Source organism: Gasterosteus aculeatus, chromosome 9 (genome assembly GCF_964276395.1).
Source record: "Gasterosteus aculeatus chromosome 9, fGasAcu3.hap1.1, whole genome shotgun sequence".
Taxonomy (NCBI): Eukaryota; Metazoa; Chordata; class Actinopteri; order Perciformes; family Gasterosteidae; genus Gasterosteus; species Gasterosteus aculeatus.
Genome location: NC_135696.1, coordinates 1,180,059 through 1,202,671, shown reverse-complemented (window position 1 = coordinate 1,202,671; position 22,613 = coordinate 1,180,059). Strand labels below are relative to the sequence as shown.

The following is a 22,613-nucleotide window of genomic DNA, read 5'->3' as shown; positions in this document are numbered from 1 at the left end:
ACACAGACCTCTGTGTGGAAGCACATTTAAAAAACACGCACCTTCCCACAGGGGTTCCCTCCTGCGAACATTCTCAGTGGACACTGTCCATGTCCCCTGGAGGAAGAGCGTCTGTGTCTTTATTTATTTGCTTTCTGGGAAGCACATCCCGGTTTTCTGACTTTTCACAGTTGAACATATAAAAAGTCAGCAGCATATCACATTTTTCCAGACAAACATTTACTTTTACTGTCATTTATTGTTACGTTTCAAGTTCCCGGCGACGGCGATCACAGCACAACACAGACAGATCCCGATACGTCAGAGGAACAAAGTCGATGCTTTGGTTGTATGTCGTTAACTCTACCTTAACAAAAAAAAGAAGTACAGCACTGTACACGCGTGCGTTGGCGTTACGCCCTCGCTACAGTTTATCCAACACCGTACGGCCGTGAGGCGTTCACAAGCAGAGGAGAGCCGCTGTCCCTCTGGTCCTTCGTCTTGAAATCAAACACAGAAAAAGTGCAGAAAGTACATCGAACACTTCAGAAATCTTAAAATCACCACACAACAACTGCAGGAGAAGCGATTCAAGTTACAGCGCTCGTTGATGCAACACGGCCTCGTGAGTCTTTAGCTGTACAATCAACAGCTACAAGTGCTTGTATTGGAAGATGCGCTCTGTGCTGGACTCCATCGACCCTCAGCCAGCTGCCAGCAGGCCGGGCACGGAGATGCCGTTTGGTCATCACAGTGGGAGGGTGAAAACATGTGGACATTCAACGCTGTTTGCTTCACATCACTGGATCCCGCCGGCTGTAACTCCTCAGGGAGGCTGAGGACTCGCGTCGGATCACGATTAGTTCCAAAATGTGCAGGAAATGAAATGCATTGTTGTGTCACGTTTAACCAACTGAACCTGAAGTCCTCTTAACGAATGCTCAGGTGGGTCGTGATGAAAACCCTATGAGCATTTATTAACACTGTGGTGTAGAACATACTATGACGTAGCGGATCGTGAGCAGTTGAGAAGTAATTCTCAACAGATTTAAATGCTCCTACTTTTCAGCCACAAGCAAAGTAAGAAAATAAAATAAGTCTTTATAGGAGAATGTATTTACTGTAAAAATAAAAATTCCCTTATAACAGTGTACAACTACATGGCAGCATATTATTAACCATTTATTAATGTGTTCATGTTCTGCTTATGAATGTAAATAGATTTGGGCAACAAACGGCCTCGTGCCATTTAACGTCCAGTCGGTTCCCGGGAATGTTTTTAAAATCTGCACACTGACAACGTTTGCGTAAAAAGAACCAATCAAAGACGCTCCTGAAATTGCAAAGATGAAACGCTGCAGTGATCCGTCTGCGCTCAGGCCTTTCACACAGAAACAGGGAGGGTTTAATGTGGTCATGTGCACAGTCCAAAGGATATTGCCTGTTTATTGTTCCTAGATTTACAGTTCTACTAACCGCTCCTCCATCCGAGCCCCGTGACATTCAGCTGAAGGTTGATGGTTTTATTTAGTGTAAATGCAGCGGGTGGAGCATCGCTTCACCGCCCGCTCTCCCCCACATCACGGGGCGGTTCAGGACTCGTCGTCGGTGGCGTCGAGGGAGCGCTCCTGGAGGAGAGAAGAGAGGACTGTCTGCTGCACGACATCGGACAGCGGTGGTGGAGACATATGAGTGAGGACGAAGAAGAAACGCAGTCACAGGAGCTCATGTGTCATTCCTTCCCTTCTCCTAGCGATTGTGAGATGCATGTAGTGGTAAAATATATTATAACATTGTTTTGTGCTAAAGCCGCGTCTCAAGTGTCTGTATTTGACCCTGATGTGCAAAGAGCAGCATGATACAAAATGTTGCTTTGCAGCTGTGTCCTGAGAAGGGAGGACGGTCGACTCGAGCTCATAGACGCTTCAAAACAAAGGACTTCTGTTCATGGCCTTGGTTCATATGTTATTCGGTACGAAAGTTCCAGATCCACATTTTTTACTTCATGTCAAGTAATAATGATTTGCAGCGGCCACTGAGGAGGATCTTGTGTGTGTGTGTGTGTGTGTGTGTGTGTGTGTGTGTGCTGCCCTCAGCTTCACCTGGGTTCTTATCTCAACCTGCTTTGCAGCTTCTCGTAACTGGCACGGAGAATGTCCTCCACATGTGTATAAAAACTCAGCGTTTTCACTGCTCGGAGACGCCATTACACCGAGCGCTGATACGTGCTGCTGTGTTGGACCTCCTGCTTGCAAGCAATAGTTAGAGACAGATATCTGCGGAGAATTGCTCATGTAATCTTTTTCTCTTCTAAATAAATGTTAACTTTTTGACTTTAATTGATCAACGTGCTGCGACATGACATGATACACACGTCTTTACACTTCAAAAACATTTTTTCTTACTTAATCTAAGCGCTAAAGTTTGAACCGAACAGTGGACATGAATAACTTCATGTTTATCTGCTTCAATTAGTATAAAGTAACTATAGTGTTGTGCAAACTAGACCAAATTTGAGGATAAAACTGGTCATAGGAAAGTACACACACACGCACACACACGCACACACACGCACACACACACACACACACAGAGAGTGAGGTACCTCTTCCTGCTCCTCCTCGGAGTCGTCATCACTGACTACAGGTTTGGCTCGGCTGCGTCCTGTCCGCCTGCTGCGTCCCTTCCCTCGGTCTCCACCTTTGTCCTTCTTTCCCAGACGGATCTTCATTTTCACCGAGCGAGCTGCAGACACACACACGTACACACACACACACACACACACACGTTCATTCATCAGTGAGAGACAGTAACAGTCCTGTATCGCTCTCTTACAATACAGCCTACATTCAGACTCCGATCCTTCCTCCAGCTCCTCTTCCTCGCTCTCCTCGCCATCACTTTCGTCCTCCTTCTCCACCTTTTGCCTCAAACTGGTAAACACCGATTGGAGGACTATGGAGTCTTCATATATCTGCCCACGTGGAAGAAAACAAGTGATTACCATCAACATCAGGTGCATGGAGTCATTAACGTCGATGCTCTCAGGGACCTCAGTGCATGTGTGATTTTAAACATTTTAGCATTTGATGCAGAGCGGGAGACAAACATATGTCATCCATGGTGCAGGCGTCTGCCGGGACTATTTATTTATTCTAACCCGGAGGTGTTACACACATCTTTCGTCTTACTTGCAGTCTAGATTGTTCTGGTGTGAGTTATCAGACGCTAAGAAGTCCGTCTTCTCTTCTTTATCATTGGACAATGTGGCACTTCGGAGAAGATAATCCTTGTTAAGAGCAGTAAGATGTGGGAACAATGGTTATATATATATATCCAAAACTAGGTAACGCCAGTAGCAGTTAGTACACAGTATGCAGGTGTTTACAGCCCCTGTGAAGCGCGGATACACTGTTTAAACACACAGTGCCCTAAAGCCTTAAACAGTCGGGACGAGGCCAGCGAGGTCCGTCTCACCAGCGATCCCTCCAGGTTGAAGGTCTGAGCGTTTTGGAAGAGCAGCATGACGTCTCTCTCCAGATCGCCCAGAGTGCGGTAGCGATGACCCCGAATCCTCTCCTGCAGCGAAGACACACACGGTCCGACTTTTACTGCACAAGGAAACGTCATAAGTGATGCTTGTGCGTTAACATTTTCTCAATGGTTGTTGTTGTTGTTGTTGTTTGGCTCATCCTTTGCTCTTTCAGTGACTACGGTTGGTTTTTCCAATCTAACCTTGATCTTCCTGAAGTCCACCGGCTTGCGGATCAGTTCGTAGTACTCCGGGAGCTCCTTTCGAGACGGCAGCTGGATGAAAACCTCGCTCAGCTGACGCCCGCTGGCGCTGCAGGGATCGGCATCGCCAGGGCGAGAAAAAGAATCTGACAGCTGATGGAATTAATTACATCAAATCCCCCCTTTTGTTCATGCGTTCCATTCAACAGATAACTGATAACTTCCATCGCTTTCTAGTTGAAACGTGGAATTTCAGATAAAACGCCACACGCTCTGTTAACCGCAGCCACACATTCAGTAAAAACATCTGATGAAAGTATGTTTGCTGTTTATTGATAACATCTGTGCAACATCGTCTTCTCACTGAATGTGAGCTACCTGTCTTTATACTTGATGACGGCGTCCACGATCTTCCTCATCTTCTTTGTGACTGTGAGGGGGTTGGGGGAGACTTTCTCAGCAGGCGGCCGCCCCCTCTTCCTCTGCCTCTTCCCGTCCTCGTCCTTGTCCCCTCGGCCTCGTCCCCCCGAGGAAGAGGAGGGGCCGGGGACATCCAGGTCGCGGTCCCGCTTTCTCTTCCGCGTCGTCTTCTTGTGACGCACCTCGTCCTCGATCTCGTCCAGCGTTCCCTCCTCTATCGCCTGCGCGGGAAACGCAAAGTGCAAGATTTAAAACGAAAGCATCGACGTCACAAAACGGGAAGTCGGCCCGTTACTCCAGGAAGCAAATGGCTTTTTGATTTAAGGCCGGCGCATGTTTCTGCGTCTGCGTCGTTTCAATTCACGGTTCTGCGTGTGTTGCAGAGCGATTCACCTCCAGAACAACAGGCGGAGTGACGCGTTAGGTTGAAGACGACCTAGAGAGTCACGTCTGTTTGTTTATTTATTTATCATAGACTTTATCGCCCCGTGCATCCACACTGCTGCTTTTCATCTCAGACACATTTGTCCCGTATTTTCCTCCACAACTTTGTTCCTCTCGACCGGCAAACCGGCGTCTGCGGCGATCTCCCTCCGTGAATCCAACCCAAGTGTTTGCCATCCGCTCCTCTCACCTTCAGCCACTGCTTCTCCGTCAGCGAGTCGCTGTAGTCCACCTCCTTCCGCTGCCGAGATCCACGTCCAAACATTTTCTCCTCCTCCTCCTCGCAGGTCAGCCGTTCCACCTCGGCGTCGTCCTTCATGATCCAGGTGGGCAGCTCGTCCTCCTCCATCAGGCGAGGTTTTCGCCGAGGGTTACGGGCCTCCTCGCGACGGCGGTCCAGGTCCATGCGCTGAGGGGGGGGAGGGGGGGGGGGGGGAGAGGAAGAACCGCGAAAGGGCCGCAAAAAACAGGTAAGTCTGCGGGGGAGGAGTCGTGTCTGTGTGAGCTGCGTGTCGTCATCCAAACACTGACCATGAACTGCTCAAACTCCTCCTCGCTCCTGGCGATCATCTGGTTGACCGTCTCGTCGTCTGGCACCTCGTCCTCCTCCTGCACACAGCAGGCACACGTTGGCGAGCGGAGCGCGAGCAAGCTCACCTTTTGAGAACACGTGTGCACGTGTTGCCGGGTTGCACGCTCGCACGCACATTAATGCGAAGGCACACTTCCTGACCCCAGACCTCGTCCTGCTCCTCGTGTTCCAGGATGGCCTGCAGGAAGGCCCTGCGCTCGTGGCTGGAGGACTTCTGGTCGAACATGCCGGCCTGAATGACCTTTTGGTCCACGTTCAGTTTGTACTTGGCAGCGGCCAGGATCTTCTCCTCGACGCTGTTGACCGTGCACAGGCGCAGCACGCGCACCTCGTTCTGCTGGCCGATGCGGTGGGCTCTGTCCTGCGCCTGCAGGTCCTGCAGGAGGACAAAGACGGATACTTCAGAATTACTGGTCACTCATTCAGTTGTTCTGCAGCGATGTATTGTAATGCAATAGTTACTATAGTGTATTACCTTTTTACAACACATAGCGCATTATAATTTGTTTGAAGTTATTCTAAGTGGTCAATGTTTGCTTTCGGTAAAGTAGAACTATTGTTTATAAAGTTTTGTGTATTGCTATAAATTTAGAATAAGGATTAAACGTTTTCACTTCAATCAAACCACTTAAAGTTACTGATAATCCCATTAAAATGCTACAAACAGTGATTATAGTGCATCATAAAAAGATTATAAATTATTGAACTATCGAAATAATAACACACAATGAAGATATATGGTGTGTAAAAAAAAAAAAGACTTAACTATAATTACAATATTCTAATAAGGGATTATATCTGGGCAAAAGAAAATGTTAAAGATCCAACATTTATTTAATGATAAATTGAATTTGTATTGTATTTAAAGGTAATTCCTTTAAATACAACCTTGATATATATAAATATATATTTATTAAATATATATATATATATATTTCAATATATATATATATTTCAATATATATATATATATATATATATATATATTAAATATATATTTAAATATAACCTTGAAATAGTTACACCCACCACCCAGTGGTAACTGCATGAAGAGTAAATCCAACATTAGCAGCAGGATTTCCATTCAAACAGAACATTGTATAGTGCTGCATTTCCTTTGATTTACACCGTACTCAAAGTCTCTCTATATTATATCTCTATATTAGACATTAGCCGCTGCTACATCCTAAAACAAATTGAAGTTACGTTGATTAAACGATGTCTTTTGTAGTTTCAAATAAAAGTGCATCACACCTGATGTGGGTTCCAGTCAGAGTCAAAAATAACCACAGTGTCAGCAGACTGCAAATTGAGGCCCAGGCCTCCAGCTCTGGTGCTCAGGAGGAAGATGAAGTACTCTGATCCCGGTTCATTGAATGTCTTCAGCAACATCCCTCGATCCTCAGCTTTCGTGGTGCCTGAGATGTACGAGGTGGCGAGAGAAGAGAAAAAAGCACATTATGGAATTACTAAACAAGTGTTACAAAAGGAAAAACAAATGGGAATTAAAGTTCACAACCAAGTAAACCGCCTCACCATCCAGGCGCAGATACTTGAAGCTGCGATAGGCAAAGTAGTCCTCCATGATGGTCATGAGCGTGGTCATCTGACAGAAGAGCAGCACTTTGTGGTTTGTGGCCCGCAGCTTCGGCAGGATTCGATCCAGCACCTCGAACTTCCCCGATGCCCGGTACAGGTCGAGGCTGTCGCACAGGTAGGCGGTGAGGGTGACGAGGGTGGAAGCGTGTTTCTGTGAGTGTGTGTTCCTGCCCTAAAGAGGAATTAGCACTTACCCCTGAACTATCCCACCAGAGAATCCTAAATGTTCAGAGAAAGACTCCTGCAAAAGCAATCAAACACGTCTTCTGTAATTCAGTCTGATCCGTTTGAGATATAAATATATAGATATTCATATATATCCAGCTCCATCCTTCCTATTGAATTGTATTGCCCACTCAATCATGTGTGAAAACAGATTTTCTGCCTCCCGGTTTGTGTGCTTATGGGACGCTGGCCTGGCCGTGGGCTTATGGGGATCAGTGGGTTGAACCTGCTGATAAACCTGCGCAGAACACCGGGAGACAAACAGCTGAGAGACTAAACGCTTTAGCGTCACCCTCCTCGGTCGTACCTCTATTTGCTGGAACATGTACGGGTGGTTACAGATCTTCCTCAGCTGCATGATGGTGTTCATCAGGGTCTTTGTGCCTCCTTTACCCTGGTAGAAATGTACACCTCGTGTTATCACTTCATTCAACCTTTATTCATTGGTCCTCACTCTAGGCTTCAAATATAGCATTAAATATTTAAATGGAATTTTAACTTCAGCATTGGCAAAAAACAAACCGATCTATTTTTCATTCTGAACATTCTCTAAAAGTTCTTTATGAATGCCGAGGAGAAACGAGGCCTCTGGCCACAAAAATCTATCACTTTGCACTTTGCACATTTCCAGAAACGTTTTTGAATCTAAAACGCAAAACTGAGCAGAATAGAAGTTACTTGGGTGTTTATGTCTTCACCTTCTTGTCCTTCTCTGATCCGTCAGTGAGCAGGACGCCCTTGGCCTGCATGTGTCTGTACAGCACCCTCTGAAGAGACGACATGTCGCACTTGATCACGTACTCCACCTGAGGGAGAAGAGAGGCAGCGGCAACCAAGAGGTTCACTGGCATTGTGATCTTTCTTTCCCGTCCTTTAGGAGACGATCTGGACTAACGCGTCTCCTCCCGTGGGTTTAGCTGGCTGAAACAGGTGAAACGTGCCTTCTCTGGGAGCTGAGCCTCCACCTCCTTCTTCAGTCTGCGCAGCAGGAAGGGCCGAAGCACTTTGTGGAGACGGCGAATGATCAAGATGGTCTCCTCTTCGTTGAGGTCCACCTGCAGAGAAAACCAAAGGCAGACGTATGGATAGAAAGTGCGCCGTCTGTCAAACGCATGTGACTCGGGCTACAAACCCGAGCGCTCCTCTCCACCTTTTCCCCCGTCATGGCGAACGGGGCGTTGAACCACTGCTCGAAGGTGCTGCAGCTCTTGAAGATGGTCGGCAGGAGGAAGTTCAGCAAGGCCCAGAGCTCGGGCAGCTTGTTCTGCAGCGGCGTGCCGGTCAGCAGCACCCGCCGCGGGGCCAGGTAGTGGGTGTTCAGCACCTGGGTCAGCTTGCAGTGGTGGTTCTTCATGCGGTGGCCCTCGTCCACGATCATGTACTTCCAACGAATCTGTTGGGTCGGAGGGGAGGGGGGGAGGGGAGCACGTCCGCTGTTACGCTCTCTGGTTGCATCCAACTCGAGCAAAAGCAGAACGTGCTTAGAAGGAAAGATCTCCGGTCCTCTCTGTCCTGGTGAGCCGCGCTGGCTCCGGGCCGAGCCCAAAAGACCCCCCGGCTGAGCCACGACGCCCACCTCAGAGCAGTCGGGAAGCCTATGTGACTACACGAGAGCAAAGCAGCACGACGGCCGCAGAGGGCAGTGGGGGGGGGGCGCGGTATACAGGCGGTGTCAGCACCATGGAGAGAGCGCTGACACGCAGCATAGGGGCGGTCAGATTGGCCAGGATAAGACACTTTTAGACTTTTGGGGGTTTAGGGAGTGGGAGACGACAAAAAAAACGCATAGAAAGCTCAAGCAAAGTAAAGTGATTGACAAGCAGGAATGAAGCCACGACGGCCTGGGTGTACTTTGTGCGTCCTTTGGCCCGGTTGTTCGCGCCCCGGTTCTCACCTTGGCCAGTACTTGTTTGTCCTTGATGATGTACTCGTAGGTGGTGAGTAAGACGTTGAACTTGCCGCTGCGAAGCTGGGGGACGAAGGCTCGTCGGGCAGCCGGAGACCCCTGAAAGCACAGAAGCCAACTTCCACATAGGCGTACGTTTTAAAAAGACAAGTATAGCGGTTCATTCCAAGTGCTGCACAAACCCACCTTGTAGGACACTTTCACCACCGTCGGTGCCCACTTGTCGAACTCATACACCCAGTTAGACAGGGTTCTGCCAACGAGAGACAGCAACTCATTCTCAACACCACAGAATCCTCCCTGTCGCTCCTTCCACAAAACAAAGAGGTTACACTAACGAGAGGGGCACAATGATGAGGGACGGCCCGTTGAGTCGCTTGTGCTCCATGAGGTACGTGATCAGGGCGATGGTCTGGATGGTTTTTCCCAAACCCATCTCGTCCGCCAGGATCCCATTCAGGTTGTTGTTGTAGAGGGAAACCAGCCACTCCAGACCTTTAATCTGACAGACACGGAGGGGGGGGACGTCAGGCGGAACCTTTACCCCCCCGTTCAGCTCACTTTGTGCGATTGATCGGATTGTGCTTTGCTCACCTGATACTGTTTGAGTTGTCCGTTCACTAACAAACTGGACTGTTTCTCCACCTTCTCCGTCACGGCGTGAGCCACAGAGTAATACGACTGGAGGCCTCGGGCGAAAGCTGCGCCGCTGTATTCGTCATCCACATCCTGCTTAGCGTTCCTGCAGAGGACACGCCGATCAGTTCGATTCGATCATTTTCTAAAAGCCCGACTAGCAGGTGACGTGTTTAGTTCACGGTGGCGCCGAGAGGATAACTGGTACTTGGGTGTAAGGTACTCACTCGATTATGTGCTGGACGTCCACCTCGGACACATCTTCGCTGTCAGGGTCTGCAATCTTCTTCTTCTCCTCCACCTGAGTGGCTGATGGCTGAGGCTCCTCCTCTTCCTCCTGCCGGACAGCTGGTCAGTGACGGGTGGCAGTGAAAGTGGAACTGGCTCCATGTCAACATGCCGCTTAACAAGCACCCACCTCCTCGTCTTCCTCCTCCTCCTCGCTGTCCTCACTGTCTGAGCGGGGAGCCACCTCATAACTGGACCGTGTTGTGTACAATCACACACACAAAAGCACAAGTTAAATAGTCAAAACTGGCTCGGGCAATGAGGAGAAAATCCACAGACAATATCTAGTCTCGTATCATGGAATCGATCTATTGCCCCGGACTCATCCCCCCCCCCCCTCCCCCTCTCCAGCTGCTCTCACCCGGGGTTCATCTCCAGCCAGGCGTCCAGCTGTCCGGCTTTGGGAGCGTCCGGTCCCGTCAGGATGTTCCCGCTGTCCACGTGGATGACCTTCACAGGCAGGTCACTCATCTGACTGGTCTCGTCCAGAGGCTGCGGGGGGACCAAGCGGGTTATCTTTTGGGCGGGGCTCAAACGGAGGCTGGCTGAGTAGAGGTGAAACTTGAGACGGTTTAGACTGCGTGTCAAATTAAGTTTAACATCCAATAAGTGTCTTCTGCTCACCTCTCCATCAGGACCCACGGCGGCGGTCTGAGCCTCGGCGATCTCCAACTGCAAGACACGGGGAAGCCGAGTGCTCACCACAGAGAATCCCACACAACTCAAAGTCACCCCTAGCTTTCTATACCTTCCTCTTTTTCTTCTTCTTCTTCTTCTTCTTCTCCTTGAGGGCCTGCACCGCCTTGTGAGCTCGCACCAGCTCGGTGAGGTTGGCCACGTACTCGTCGGTTTGCTGCAGCAGGTAGGCCAGACGCTTGTCCTTCTTCTGGTCAATCAGTTTGCGATAACCCTCCTCGTCCTCAGCCTGTTGGGGGGGGGGGCACATGTTACGGCGTGGCCGGTGTGGGACGTGCATGCTGGAGGGACTGTGCCCGTGGTTCCTCCTCACCATGAGCCTCCTCATCCGCTCTTTCTCGATGCGCTCGTTCTCTTTCTTCTGCTCGCGCTCGGTGTTGGCGTGGTAGGTGGCCACCGCTTTGGTCACTTTCTGCATTCGGCCTGTGATTGAGCGGTGGTACTCTTTGAAGTCTTTGGCGTGCTGCAGGATGCTGTTGAGGTACTCCTGCGACACGGGGGAGAAGAGAGGGGTCACGGAAGAAACGCTTCTTTCTAAGATCTCCGCTGTCCTTCTACCTGATGTTTCTGCCGGCGCTTGCGCTCTTGCTCGATCTTCTGCTGTTTCTCCAGTTTCTCCGTGATGCGCGCCTCTCGCAAGGACTGCCGCTTGCTTCGCTTGTAGGCCTTGGCATCGAGGGCGGTCTCCAGAGTGGTGTCGCGACGCATGCACACCACCACCTCCTGACGCAGCTGCGGGTGGTTTTAACGCGCAAGACATCAGCGCCACTACAAACCCGGGTAGAAGATGTGACGTGGGTTAAAAAAAAAAAAGAAGGTGAAGATGTGCTCACCTGTCTCTGGAAGTTCAGCAGCCGGAGGGCTTTGAGCTCTATGGTGGCTTTGGTACGGAGATCACCGGCCAGAGAGCCCGGCAGGTTCTCCAGCTCCGCAATGCGATGAGTGATACGCGCCTGCAGCCTGAGGGACGGACACGCTGCACTTCATTGTGGGCTTTTCTACTTTGGATTTTGGCTACTTATGGTAGACGGAATACGAGGAAACATATGTGGTGAATGTTTGGGATTTTTAATAATAAATTCAGTAACTCTGGACAATGTACTGTTAATGGAACAATAACCAGTCACCATTCAACTAGGGCCGCAACAACGAATCGATAAAGTCCCGGTCCACGTTGTCCCGTGTTGACGTGAGGGACGTAACGAGCCTCCTGTTTACTCGTCATCCAGCTGATCAAGCTAGCGTTAGCTCGCTAATAACAGCAGTAAAGCAGTTAGCAAGACTAAGACACGTTTTTATTTACTCGCCTCTTTTGGACCTTTCATTTTTCAATGTGTTGTGTTACGGACCTGCCGGCTCCTCCTCCTCGTTTTGTCTATTTGCATCTCCCCTACAGGTGAGCGGAGCACAGGTGTGACGGGTTTCCTATGATTCCTTCCAGGAACACCTGGGATGGCTTTATGTATCCTGAGGGGTTTAAAAGCTGGGGAGACCTGGTGGAAGGAGGGCTGCCGCTTCTCCTTCTCTCCCGCACCGTTTTGCTGATTTTGTTTCCTTTTACATGACTTTTCATATACCCTGATTGCACGCTTTCAGTTCTCCTGACTAACACTTATACTGACTTTATTTACTTTACGTTGCTCATTCGTTGTCCTTAATAAACGGTATTTTCTTTCAATCAACTCATCCGCGTGGTCTTCCCTCTCTGTTGCATGGCCAGGCACAGGCAGAACGTAACAGAATTGGGGGCTCGTCCGGGATCGATCCAAAACGACGTCGGTAAATATATATAAAAAATATATATATAATAATGTATGCGTTTGAATGTATTGAGACCGTTTCGTTTAGGTGCGTCTGATTCGGAAAGTGCTTTTGATCGTTCATTGATTCGAACGTGTTTTTTTGGGAAGACTCATGCGGATTAAGGGGAAAATCAATTGCGTTTGGAACAATTGGTTTATTTATTTATTTTGTTGGTGCGTGAGAGGAGGAGAACAATTAGGTAAATTTGTACCTTGGCCGTCGTTAAAGTAGGCCAGGTTGAAGTATTGGCGGTGAGCGATTGTTTGACAAGTGTAGGTCTGCACTGCGCGTCAAGATTGATCGATTTGATAAAGTATTCGATAAAATTATCAGAGCTTTACGAGTGCCCGTTAGTTGTAATGTTTGTTATTTTAGTTTGTTATTTTTGTGCTATCCTGGGCAGAGGGCACCGTCGTGGAAGCCTTCTTTAACGGCATTTTGTCGGGGAAGTTAAGGCTCCGCTGATATCGTGTAATAAAGATCTCTGTCCTTGGGATATGCATGAAGAGGATCGCTATTTTTTTCTTTCTTTCTACAGGGCAGCTCTGTTTTGTCTCGTCTGATGCGCAGTGTGGTAGCCACATTTGCATTGGGAAAAGGTGAGCTTGTTATCTTTATTTGCAAGAATTGTATGGGGTAAAAATCGTTTCATTTGTATGGCTAGTTTGGAGGATTTTTTTGTTACTCCATCCGTGGAGGTTTTGAATAATTTGACAAAGGATCAGTTGCGCCGGGTTTGTGACCATTATGGCCTTGACTTAGGTTTACCAAGAACAGCAAAATTAGCCCAGATTAGATTGTCCGTTCAGGCTGAATTGGTTGTTAAGAATATTTTGTCACCTGAATCTAAAATTATGGATGATTTGGGAGAAGCACTGTCGACACCTCATTCGACAGGGTGTTCTAAGGTGGCGCTCACGTTTGAGCAACAAAAGGTGTTGCTAGAAATGCAACGTCAAGAGAGAGAAGCTCAACGTGAGGCAGAACGTCAAGAGAGAGAAGCTCAACGCGAGTTAGAGATGGAAAGAATAAAAAGTGAACGTGATGTGGCGTTGGAACGGCTAAGACTGAGTGCTGAATGTAGGCTTCCAGTTGATGGGGAGGAGGGTCCTGCTCCTAGGGAGTCTGTGCGTTCCCCTGATATATCTAGCATGGTTAGGTTGCTGCCAAAATTCAATGAAAGAGATCCAGATATTTTCTTTTCTTTATTTGAGAGTGTGGCTGATGACCGTGGCTGGACTGACTCTGAAAGAACGTTGCTAATCCAAAGTGTTCTTGTAGGTAGAGCGCAAGAAGCGTTTATTGCCTTGCCTGTACCAGATCGAAAAAAGTATGTCAAAGTAAAAGAGGCAGTGCTTAAAATTTATGAATTGGTTCCTGAGGCTTATCGTTTGCGGTTTCGCAGTTGGAGAAAGGGAGAAAAACAGACTTATACAGAGGTAGCGAGGGAATTGTACAGCCACTTTAATCGTTGGTGCTCCGCGGTGGGAGTCACTACTTTTGAAGAATTGTCTAACCTGATTGTTTTAGAACAGTTCAGAAACATCCTTCCGGAGCGCGTCGCTACACATATATTTGAGCAGAAGATGAAAACCGCAGCGGAAGCCGCAGTTGTGGCTGACGATTTTGCTTTGACACATAAGTATAGTTTAAAAGACACAGGTCAGATTTATCAGGAAAAACGTTTTGGACGTTTCAATAGAGCTTTGGGGTCTTCTTCGTTGGGTTCATTTGAGTCACCTACTCAGAGTAGAGTAGATTCACATTCCAATCAGTCACACAGAGGTGCTGTGAGTTTTCGCAGAGATTCTAGGTTTTCTGCGTTTACACCTGCCAGTCAGGCTAAGAATGATGCTGATGTGTGTCGATACTGTTTGGAAAAGGGGCACTGGAAGAGAGACTGTCCTGTGTTAAAGGGGAAAAGTCAGAGAAAGGGTACTGAGGTTGTTAGGGGGGTCACACTTGCTGTATCTGAGCCTGTTAGACCTGCTAAAGTTGTGATGGGTGAGACCGAGGTTAAATCTGAAGGCATTGTGACGCCATTTCAGCTATCAGGCCTTTGCTCTGTTGGGGCCAGTGAGAGAAACGGTGGACCTGACTCAGTTGTGCCTGGGGGAAGTGGTTATTTTCCTTTTGTTACGGATGGGTTAGTTTCACTGGTGGGTAGTTCCAACCAAGTGCCAGTTAAGATACTTAGGGACACAGGGGCGTCTGAGTCTTTTATCTTGGAGTCTGTATTGCCTTTTTCTGCAGACTCTAGTACTGGGAACAATGTTTTAGTCCGGGGGATTGGGTTGCAAGTTGTCTCTGTTCCATTGCACAGGATTAATCTGCAGTCGGATTTAGTGCAAGGGGAAGTATCAATAGCAGTTCGCCCTTCTTTACCAATAGAGGGCGTCCATCTTCTTTTAGGTAACAACCTGGCTGGAGAACGTGTCTGGCGTGATGTACTGCCCCCTGTAATTGTTAACAATGTTCCTTCTATTCCAGCCGACAGTGACGTTGGTGGTCAGAATTTGACTGTCTTTACAGCTTGTGCCGTGACACGGGCTATGAGTCGTGCCTCTAATGATGATGTTTCTCAGAGTAGAGAGTTTAAGTCTGTTGTTGTGCCTAATTTACCACCATCTCTCTCTCATAGTGATTTTGTTGCAGCTCAAAAGGAGGATGCAACATTGAAAGATCTGTTCGTTGGGGTGTTAACGGCTGTGGAGTTGCGAAATGCATCGCGAGGGTATTTTATTCAGGATGGGTTGTTGATCCGGAAGTGGTCCTCTCACACTGACGACGGGGTTGATGATCCAGTGTTTCAAGTGATAGTACCATGTAAGTTTAGAGACCTGGTCCTACAGACAGCTCATGGGAATGTAGCGGGGCACTTGGGGGTTAGAAAAACCTATGACCGTCTTATGAAGTACTTCTATTGGCCTCGCATAAAGAAGGATGTGGCAACCTTCATTAAGACGTGTCATGTATGCCAGTTGACGGGGAAGCCAAATCAGGTGTTAAAGCCAGCTCCACTTTACCCTATTCCAGCTCTAGGGAAACCATTTGAAAATTTGTTAATTGATTGTGTAGGACCATTGCCTTCATCTAAGTCAGGGAGTGTTTACCTGCTGACGGTAATGTGTCAGTCTACCCGGTATCCCGCTGCCTATGCGTTGCGTACAATCACAACTAGGTCGGTGGTGAAAGCCCTTTCACAGTTTATTTCCATCTTTGGTATCCCTCACACTATACAGAGTGATAGAGGCTCTAACTTTACGTCACGCATATTCAGAGAGGTGCTCGAGCAGTTGCGTGTGAAACATCAGCGTAGTAGTGCCTATCACGCCCAGAGCCAAGGTGCTCTGGAGCGTTTTCATCAGACACTGAAGTCGCTTCTCAGGGGTTATTGTGTCGAGCTTAACAGAGACTGGGAAGAGGGACTCCCATGGTTGATGTTGGCGGCACGAGAGGTAACCCAGGAGAGCACGGGTTTCTCGCCTAATGATCTGGTCTTTGGACATAGAGTTCGGGGGCCTTTAGCGGTCTTACAGGGGGAGCTGAAATGTCCTGAGTCTCCTGTTAATTTGTTGGACTACGTAAATGGTTTTCGTCGTAGGTTGTTTTTGGCCTGTGAGATGGCGACAGACAAACTTACAAAAACCCAACAGAAAATGAAGAGTTGGTATGACCGTCGAGCTGAGCCAAGGGTGTTCAGTCCTGGGGATCAGGTATTAGCATTATTACCGATAGCAAATTCTCCGTTCCTTGCAAAATATTCAGGTCCTTATAAGATTGTTCGAAAAGTGTCAGACCTAAATTATTTACTTTCTACACCCAATCGTAGGCGTTCCACTCAACTCTGTCACATAAATCTGTTGAAGTCCTACTACAGCAGGTTTCCAGTCTCTGCGGCAGCAGAGTCTAGTGACCTGGTTATTCCAGTTTCTTTAGCCGCAGTTGTCGGGGCTCCTAGGGCCATTGAGACTCCCTACATGGGGGCAGAAAGTAGTGGTGAAGATGTGGTAGGACCTGATGACTGTGTGCTGAAACCTCGTCTGAGGAACTCTGAGAAACTGGCAGAGTTAAATACATTGTTTGGACATTTGCCAGGGGAGCGTGCATCAGAACTGTCATCTTTGTTGTCTGATTTCCCTTCTCTATTTTCAGATACACCATCATGTACTCATTTAATTGAGCATGATATTGATGTTGGTGATGCAGAACCAATAAGACAGCGGTTCTATCGGGTGTCACAAGACAAACAGCGACACCTAGAGGCAGAGGTGAAGTACCTGTTGGAAAATGGTTTGGCTAAGCCTTCCTATTCAAGTTGGGCTTCACCCTGTATATTGGTCAGTAAACCTGATGGGACTAATAGATTCTGTACCGATTATCGTAAATTGAATAACATCACAAAATCAGATTCTTTTCCACTCCCAAGGGTTGAAGATTGTGTTGATCGGGTAGGATCAGCAAAGTTTGTGAGTAAATTTGACTTATTGAAAGGATATTACCAAGTCCCATTGTCATCTCGAGCTCAGGAAGTTTCAGCCTTTATAACACCATCTGGGTTATATTCCTATTCGGTTATGAGTTTCGGGTTACGAAATGCTCCAGCCACATTTCAACGACTTATGAACTGTGTTGTTTCTGGGTTGCAAGGATGCGCTGTGTACCTCGATGATGTGGTTGTGTATAGCGAGGAGTGGTCTGAACATCTGGAACGTATTCAGGCTCTTTTTTTTAGGCTTGTTGATGCTCGCCTCACTGTAAATCTAGCCAAGTGTGAGTTTGCCCAGGCTACAGTTGCATACTTGGGGAAGATCGTAGGGCAGGGGCAAGTGAAGCCGGTCCATGCTAAGGTGGTGGCTATTGATAAGTTTCCTGTCCCTACCAACAAAACAGAGTTGCGGCGGTTTTTGGGCATGGTAGGGTATTACCGCAGCTTTTGTTCAAACTTTTCTACAGTAGTAGCCCCTTTGACTAATCTGTTAAAAGATAAAGTGAAGTTTGAATGGACTGTGACCTCTCAAAAGGCTTTTGATAATGTCAAGTTGTTGATGACTTCTGCCCCAGTTTTGATGGCACCCCGTTTTGATCAGCCTTTCCAGATGCAGGTTGACGCAAGCCATGTGGGGGCTGGTGCGGTGCTCCTGCAGAGTGATGAGCAGGGGGTGGATAGGCCAACATGTTACTTCTCAAGAAAGTTTAATTGTCATCAGTTGAATTATTCGACTATTGAGAAGGAAACATTGGCGTTAATCTGGGGTCTACAGCAGTTTGATGTGTATCTAGCTGGGGGCGCTGTTCCTATCACTGTCTACTCGGATCACAATCCACTGACATTCCTCCACACTTTAAAGAGTCCTAGTCAGCGCCTTATGCGTTGGGCTTTATTTTTGCAGCCATACAATTTGCACATACGGCACATTCGGGGCGTGGACAATGTCATGGCTGACGCTTTGTCCCGTGCTCCGGGTGGGCTGGAGTGAATGCTTTGCCTTGGCCTCTATCTCTCTCTCTCCCTGTTTCTCCACTCTTCTTCCGCTTAATCTCCTTAAATGTAGCTTTCCAGGTACCGGGATTTGCGGGAGCTCTTGGTATGCGGGAGGGTGATTGGAGCTGCTGGAGAGTAGAGTGGTTTTTGGCCTGTGGACAAAAGGGTTCCTGTGTCCAGTCCATGTGAATGGGCTGTCAACATACCGAAACGAAAGTTGAGTGCTCATTTTGAGTTTATAGATTCATTTAAAAAAATTAAGAATGTTTTGTTTATTTTTTTGTGTGGGGTTTCGAACATTTGTATTGCAGAGGCCTTTAGGGGCCTCTGTCTTAAGGGAGGGGGTGTTACGGACCTGCCGGCTCCTCCTCCTCGTTTTGTCTATTTGCATCTCCCCTACAGGTGAGCGGAGCACAGGTGTGACGGGTTTCCTATGATTCCTTCCAGGAACACCTGGGATGGCTTTATGTATCCTGAGGGGTTTAAAAGCTGGGGAGACCTGGTGGAAGGAGGGCTGCCGCTTCTCCTTCTCTCCCGCACCGTTTTGCTGATTTTGTTTCCTTTTACATGACTTTTCATATACCCTGATTGCACGCTTTCAGTTCTCCTGACTAACACTTATACTGACTTTATTTACTTTACGTTGCTCATTCGTTGTCCTTAATAAACGGTATTTTCTTTCAATCAACTCATCCGCGTGGTCTTCCCTCTCTGTTGCATGGCCAGGCACAGGCAGAACGTAACAGTTGTCTGATATTTTGTGCTTTGTCCCATATCGGTTATTGTTGACAAACATATTTGTGTGTGTTGTACTTTTTAATGCTGTCATATACGGTAGTCCAGTGCGCTTGCGCATGTACTGTGGGTTATACGGTAGTTGATGCCTGTAAAGGGAGACACACGGTGATCCATTAAATCAACTAAGAAGCCTCTAATGCATTTATTTACAAATGCCATTTTAAAGTCATCTCATAGCACTTGGTTGTTTTGTAGCTGTAAGCATTTACTTAACTTGACTTAACTACAATGGTGGTAATAATTTAATGAACATGAGGGTGTGTTTGTGAGTGTAGTATAGAGAACTAGTTCTGACGAATTTGAGGTTCTGTTTTAGAATAAAGGGTTGGAAATTAAAGCTTTTTAATGCCGTTTTTTTTATTAATCCGATTCATCGATTAATCGAAGAAATAATCGACCGATTAATCGATTATCAAATTAATCGCTAGTTGCAGCCCTACATTCAACCCTTCACATTAAGTCATTTTGAGCTCCAGAAAACGTACTTGGTATTCGGGGAAGAGTGGATCCCCAAGCGTACCTGAACTCCCTCTCCTGCAGTATCTCCACCGGGTCCAGGCCGCAGGGCTTCTGGATGGGGGTAATGCGGTTCTGCTTGCCGTGGTAAGGCATCATGGGAGTGGGCTGTGCTGGCTGGCCGGGGGACTGAGTCTGGGGCGGTATCACTGGGGAGGCAGCGGGGGGAACTGAGGGCGGGGCGGGAGAGGGCCGACCAGCCGGCTGAGGGGGGACAAGCTTTTGGGGTGCGTTGGAGGGGGCTGCTGCGTTCACCATGGGACCTGGAGGAAAGGGGAGCGGGAGAATGAAGGAAAGTTAAATATATACAGTAGATGAATAAAACATTTTGCCAGTGTCCCTCCCTATAATTCTGTTCTTAGTAGGGTTCAAGCAACATGTTGACTACAGGCCACTGAAACCTAAAATATTCTGCTGAGTCTGTAATTTGATCAGGTACTCTTCAACTGTGAGTGACAGAATCTAGAACAAAAATCCAGAAAATCACATTGTATGATTTAAAAGTCCCCACTGTACCTTCCGGCCAGGACTTCGGGGGTCCGTTTGGGTTTTGTCCCTGCATCCCGGCCGCACCCGATGGGCCTGGAGGAGGCATGTTGGGACCCATCATTCCTAAAGAAGCAAATATGTTCTCATCGATTTGACTCTTCAATTTGAATTTCGGCTCATTGACAACTGAAAAAAATGTCTTCAATCAACTAGAAGATCTATAACTCTGTATCGCACACTTTTCCCGTTGATGCTCACCATGAACTCGACTGTAGCCTGAGCCCATCGGCGCTGGTCCTGGTCCTCCTGGCAGACCCATCGCCCCCCCCCCAGGAGCCAGGCTGGGCATGGGCTGCTGCTGCATCCCGGGCATCGGCCTCTTCCCTTGGACGGCCATCTGCAGGTGGTCTGGCAGCGGCTGCCCCCGGGCCAGCATCTTATAAGCCATGATCTGGGCCCTGAGTTGGTGAAGCTGGTTCTGGTTGAATGGAATAGGGCCCGCAAGACCTCCAGGGCACGGACTGCCACCAGGCTCAAGGCCAGAAACTAGGCCAGAGACAGCGGGGCCCAAGCCGGGTCCGGGGCCGGAGCTACCCGGAGGTCCAGGCCGGTTGTTGGCACCCAGGGTGTGTGGATCCCCACCGGGGCCGTCTAATGGTGCAGAGGCCGAGCCGGGACCACCAGAAGAGGAGGAGGATGGCAGAAGAGGGCCAGAGGGGGGGCCGTTTGAAGGGACAGGGCTGGAGTGGTCAGACCCACCCAAAGGAGAGTGGTAACCTGGAAGGACAAATTTGACATTTTGGGAAACCTTTTGTCAGACTGTGAACTATCCCAGTAAATAATCACAGTAAAACCCCAGAACGATGCTTTTGTGGTAATATGGAATGAAGGAGATACAACTTGATAATTAGTGAGCAATTTGTTTCACTATTGTTAAAGTCTTAATGCTAAGATGAGCAACAAGCTAGCTGACCGTAAGCAGTCCCCATGTGTTTGCACAATAAGAGAATGAGAATTGGCTCATAAAGTCTTGCTACAACAGAGAAACTCTCCATGAGCCGGCCAGGCCACATGACTGCACAACTCGTCTTGCACAACGCTGGGACGGTTGAAATTGTGTAAGATACGTTTGCGTCGGCCGCCTACCTTGCGAGTGTTGATCCAGAGGGCTGGGTGGGGGCCCCATGCCGCTGTGCCCGCCCTGTCTCATAGACAGTCCCTTCATCTGACTGAAGCGGCCCTCCTCGCCCAGGCTCTTCTCGTGCAGGCTCTCCATGGACTGTGGGAGAAATCAAACTGGGTTCAGACGAAAAACTTTCATCTGAAAACGTCATAAAAGGGCAAAAGCTGATTGAAATAAATGTTCGTAGTTGCAAAATGATGACGTGGCGATGTGGAACACACAAGGTCCTGCATTGATTAATATGGAGCCAGAGTTTTTGTTAGTATAAGACACTAAAAGTAATAAGTGCTCTCTTTAAATTAGTGCTGCAACGTGTCTGCACGTGCGCATTGTGATGGAGTGGCGCCATGAAGGAAATTTAAAAAGGGTCAGTGGCAGTTGGCCAATAGAGGCATAATATATATTACTGAATTCCCTGTGAGGGTGTCATAGTGTTATTTGCTGTTTTTCTGTTTTAAATATGAAATATTTAACTGTAAGTATTAATGTGTTTGTAATTGTTTTGCATAAATCAACCTGAGATGTTTGCTGAAATTGATTCGACCATGTGGAACATTTTGCACCTCACACACACAGACCACGTTTGAGGATTATCTGAATGTGATTTTTTTAAATTCCGTAATATCCAAAAACAATGTTATATTTTCCGGAAATTAAATTTAAAAATAACTGTTGACACGCCACCGTCGGTGCATCTCAGCGAGACACGGGCGTCTCTGTGTCCTTACTTTGTGCAGAGGGTGCATGCTGTCCTGGCCGTATCCAGGCTGGGGGTGTCCAGATGTGGGGGGGCCAGGGCCCATCATACTGTGAGAGGAGCCCGGGGAGGGCCCGGAGCCGGGGCCCAGCATTGCCCCCGGTGAGGGACCCCGACCAGGGGAAGGACCAGGGCGAGGAGTGCCTCCCATGGGGGGGTCTGGTGTTGCCATGGCCCTGGATCTCCTGCTCCTCGGTGAGCAGCAGGGACCTGAGAGACGGCGGAGAGGACGACGACATCGGACTTTGCAAAAACAGTAAATCTACATTAGCACTCATTTTGGGGTTTCATTAGACGAGGCGGGTATCTGGACAATCATGCAGCCTCACTGCAGTTCTGTAAAATGATTCAATCATCTTTGCAAGAAATGGGTGAATCTTGTCCAACGTGTCAGATGAAGACTCTCCATTCCCTGGTTAAGCAGCAGCAGATCACCCGGTCCGGCTGCAGGAAATACCCCTTGCACTTGAAGTGAACACGGGGGGGCAATCACAGTAAATGATGCACATGAGCCCACGCCACCCAGAACCCCCCCGTCTTAAATATAAATATAAAGAAGGGGAATGGCGGAGTGCGCTTGTGCGACTGACCTACCCGCGTGAACAGGACAGGCGGTGCCGGGTGAATGTTTGCGCTCCCGGGTTGCTATTTGCGGGGGACGGAGAGGACGACGCAGCGGTTGACGCAATTAGCCCGCTCGCCCTCTTCGCAACGCGCCTCCGAGCGTCGGTTCGTCTCACCGCCGCGGCGCGTGCGCGCCCTCCTCTATGACCGAATGTCTAGTCACGGCGGCGCGCCAGTGCGCATGCGTGAGCGGCTACGGCCAGGCTCGCGTTGTGGCACCTTAAAGGTGCGTTCAGACCACTACTATTGCAGAAAATGTATGACAAAGCACAAAAAGATCATGCATGTATTTTTTTTAAAGGCTCGTTTTTTTACAATGCAAATATTTTAATATTCCTGAGAAGTTGCTGACTACTTTTTCTTTTTTTCTTTTTATTATACAGAATGATTTTCACGGAACCAATATAAAAATACATTTACTACACACCAATGAGTGGC

At 48.2% G+C, this 22,613-nt stretch overlaps 1 protein-coding gene across 8 annotated transcripts; it reads right to left on the bottom strand.

Moving 5' to 3' along the window:
- Window positions 1-218: 218 nt before the first annotated feature.
- Window positions 219-22,332, bottom strand: LOC120825793 (SWI/SNF-related matrix-associated actin-dependent regulator of chromatin subfamily A member 4-like). Of its 8 annotated transcripts, none has more exons than XR_013450753.1 (35): window positions 22,146-22,332; window positions 21,523-21,761; window positions 20,758-20,890; window positions 19,870-20,388; window positions 19,639-19,734; window positions 19,127-19,385; window positions 11,354-11,480; window positions 11,079-11,252; window positions 10,834-11,007; window positions 10,573-10,749; window positions 10,449-10,496; window positions 10,186-10,316; window positions 9,955-10,015; window positions 9,764-9,873; window positions 9,495-9,642; window positions 9,239-9,402; window positions 9,087-9,153; window positions 8,889-8,999; window positions 8,145-8,387; window positions 7,936-8,049; window positions 7,693-7,800; window positions 7,302-7,388; window positions 6,964-7,010; window positions 6,707-6,873; window positions 6,425-6,588; window positions 5,286-5,546; window positions 5,110-5,187; window positions 4,769-4,987; window positions 4,093-4,355; window positions 3,715-3,823; window positions 3,457-3,558; window positions 2,827-2,953; window positions 2,585-2,724; window positions 2,082-2,224; window positions 219-1,607 (listed from the first exon to the last, which is right to left on the bottom strand). XR_013450753.1 is itself a non-coding variant. In XM_078080662.1 (35 exons), the coding sequence occupies exons 2-35, from the start codon at window positions 21,721-21,723 to the stop codon at window positions 1,572-1,574; spliced, it is 5,139 nt and encodes a 1,712-aa protein (XP_077936788.1). In that variant the 5' UTR covers window positions 21,724-21,761; window positions 22,146-22,332; the 3' UTR covers window positions 219-1,571. The 8 variants fall into 8 exon arrangements, 4 of the variants coding, with proteins under 4 accessions (XP_077936788.1, XP_077936790.1, XP_077936791.1 ...); XM_078080662.1 differs by having other exon boundaries at window positions 2,082-2,255; XM_078080664.1 differs by having other exon boundaries at window positions 2,082-2,255; window positions 5,319-5,546.
- Between the last annotated feature and the right edge of the window lie 281 nt (window positions 22,333-22,613).

Excerpts from the sequence above, each read along its gene's own strand:
- LOC120825793 (XM_078080662.1), bottom strand. The coding sequence starts at position 21,723 with ATGGCAACACCAGACCCCCCCATGGGAGGCACTCCTCGCCCTGGTCCT. Across the intron at positions 2,725-2,826 it reads GGAAGGATCGGAGTCTGAAT|CTCGCTCGGTGAAAATGAAG; the intron begins GTAGGCTGTATT and ends GTGTGTCTGCAG. Across the intron at positions 1,608-2,081 it reads AGGTTGAGATAAGAACCCAG|GAGCGCTCCCTCGACGCCAC; the intron begins GTGAAGCTGAGG and ends TCTCTCCTCCAG.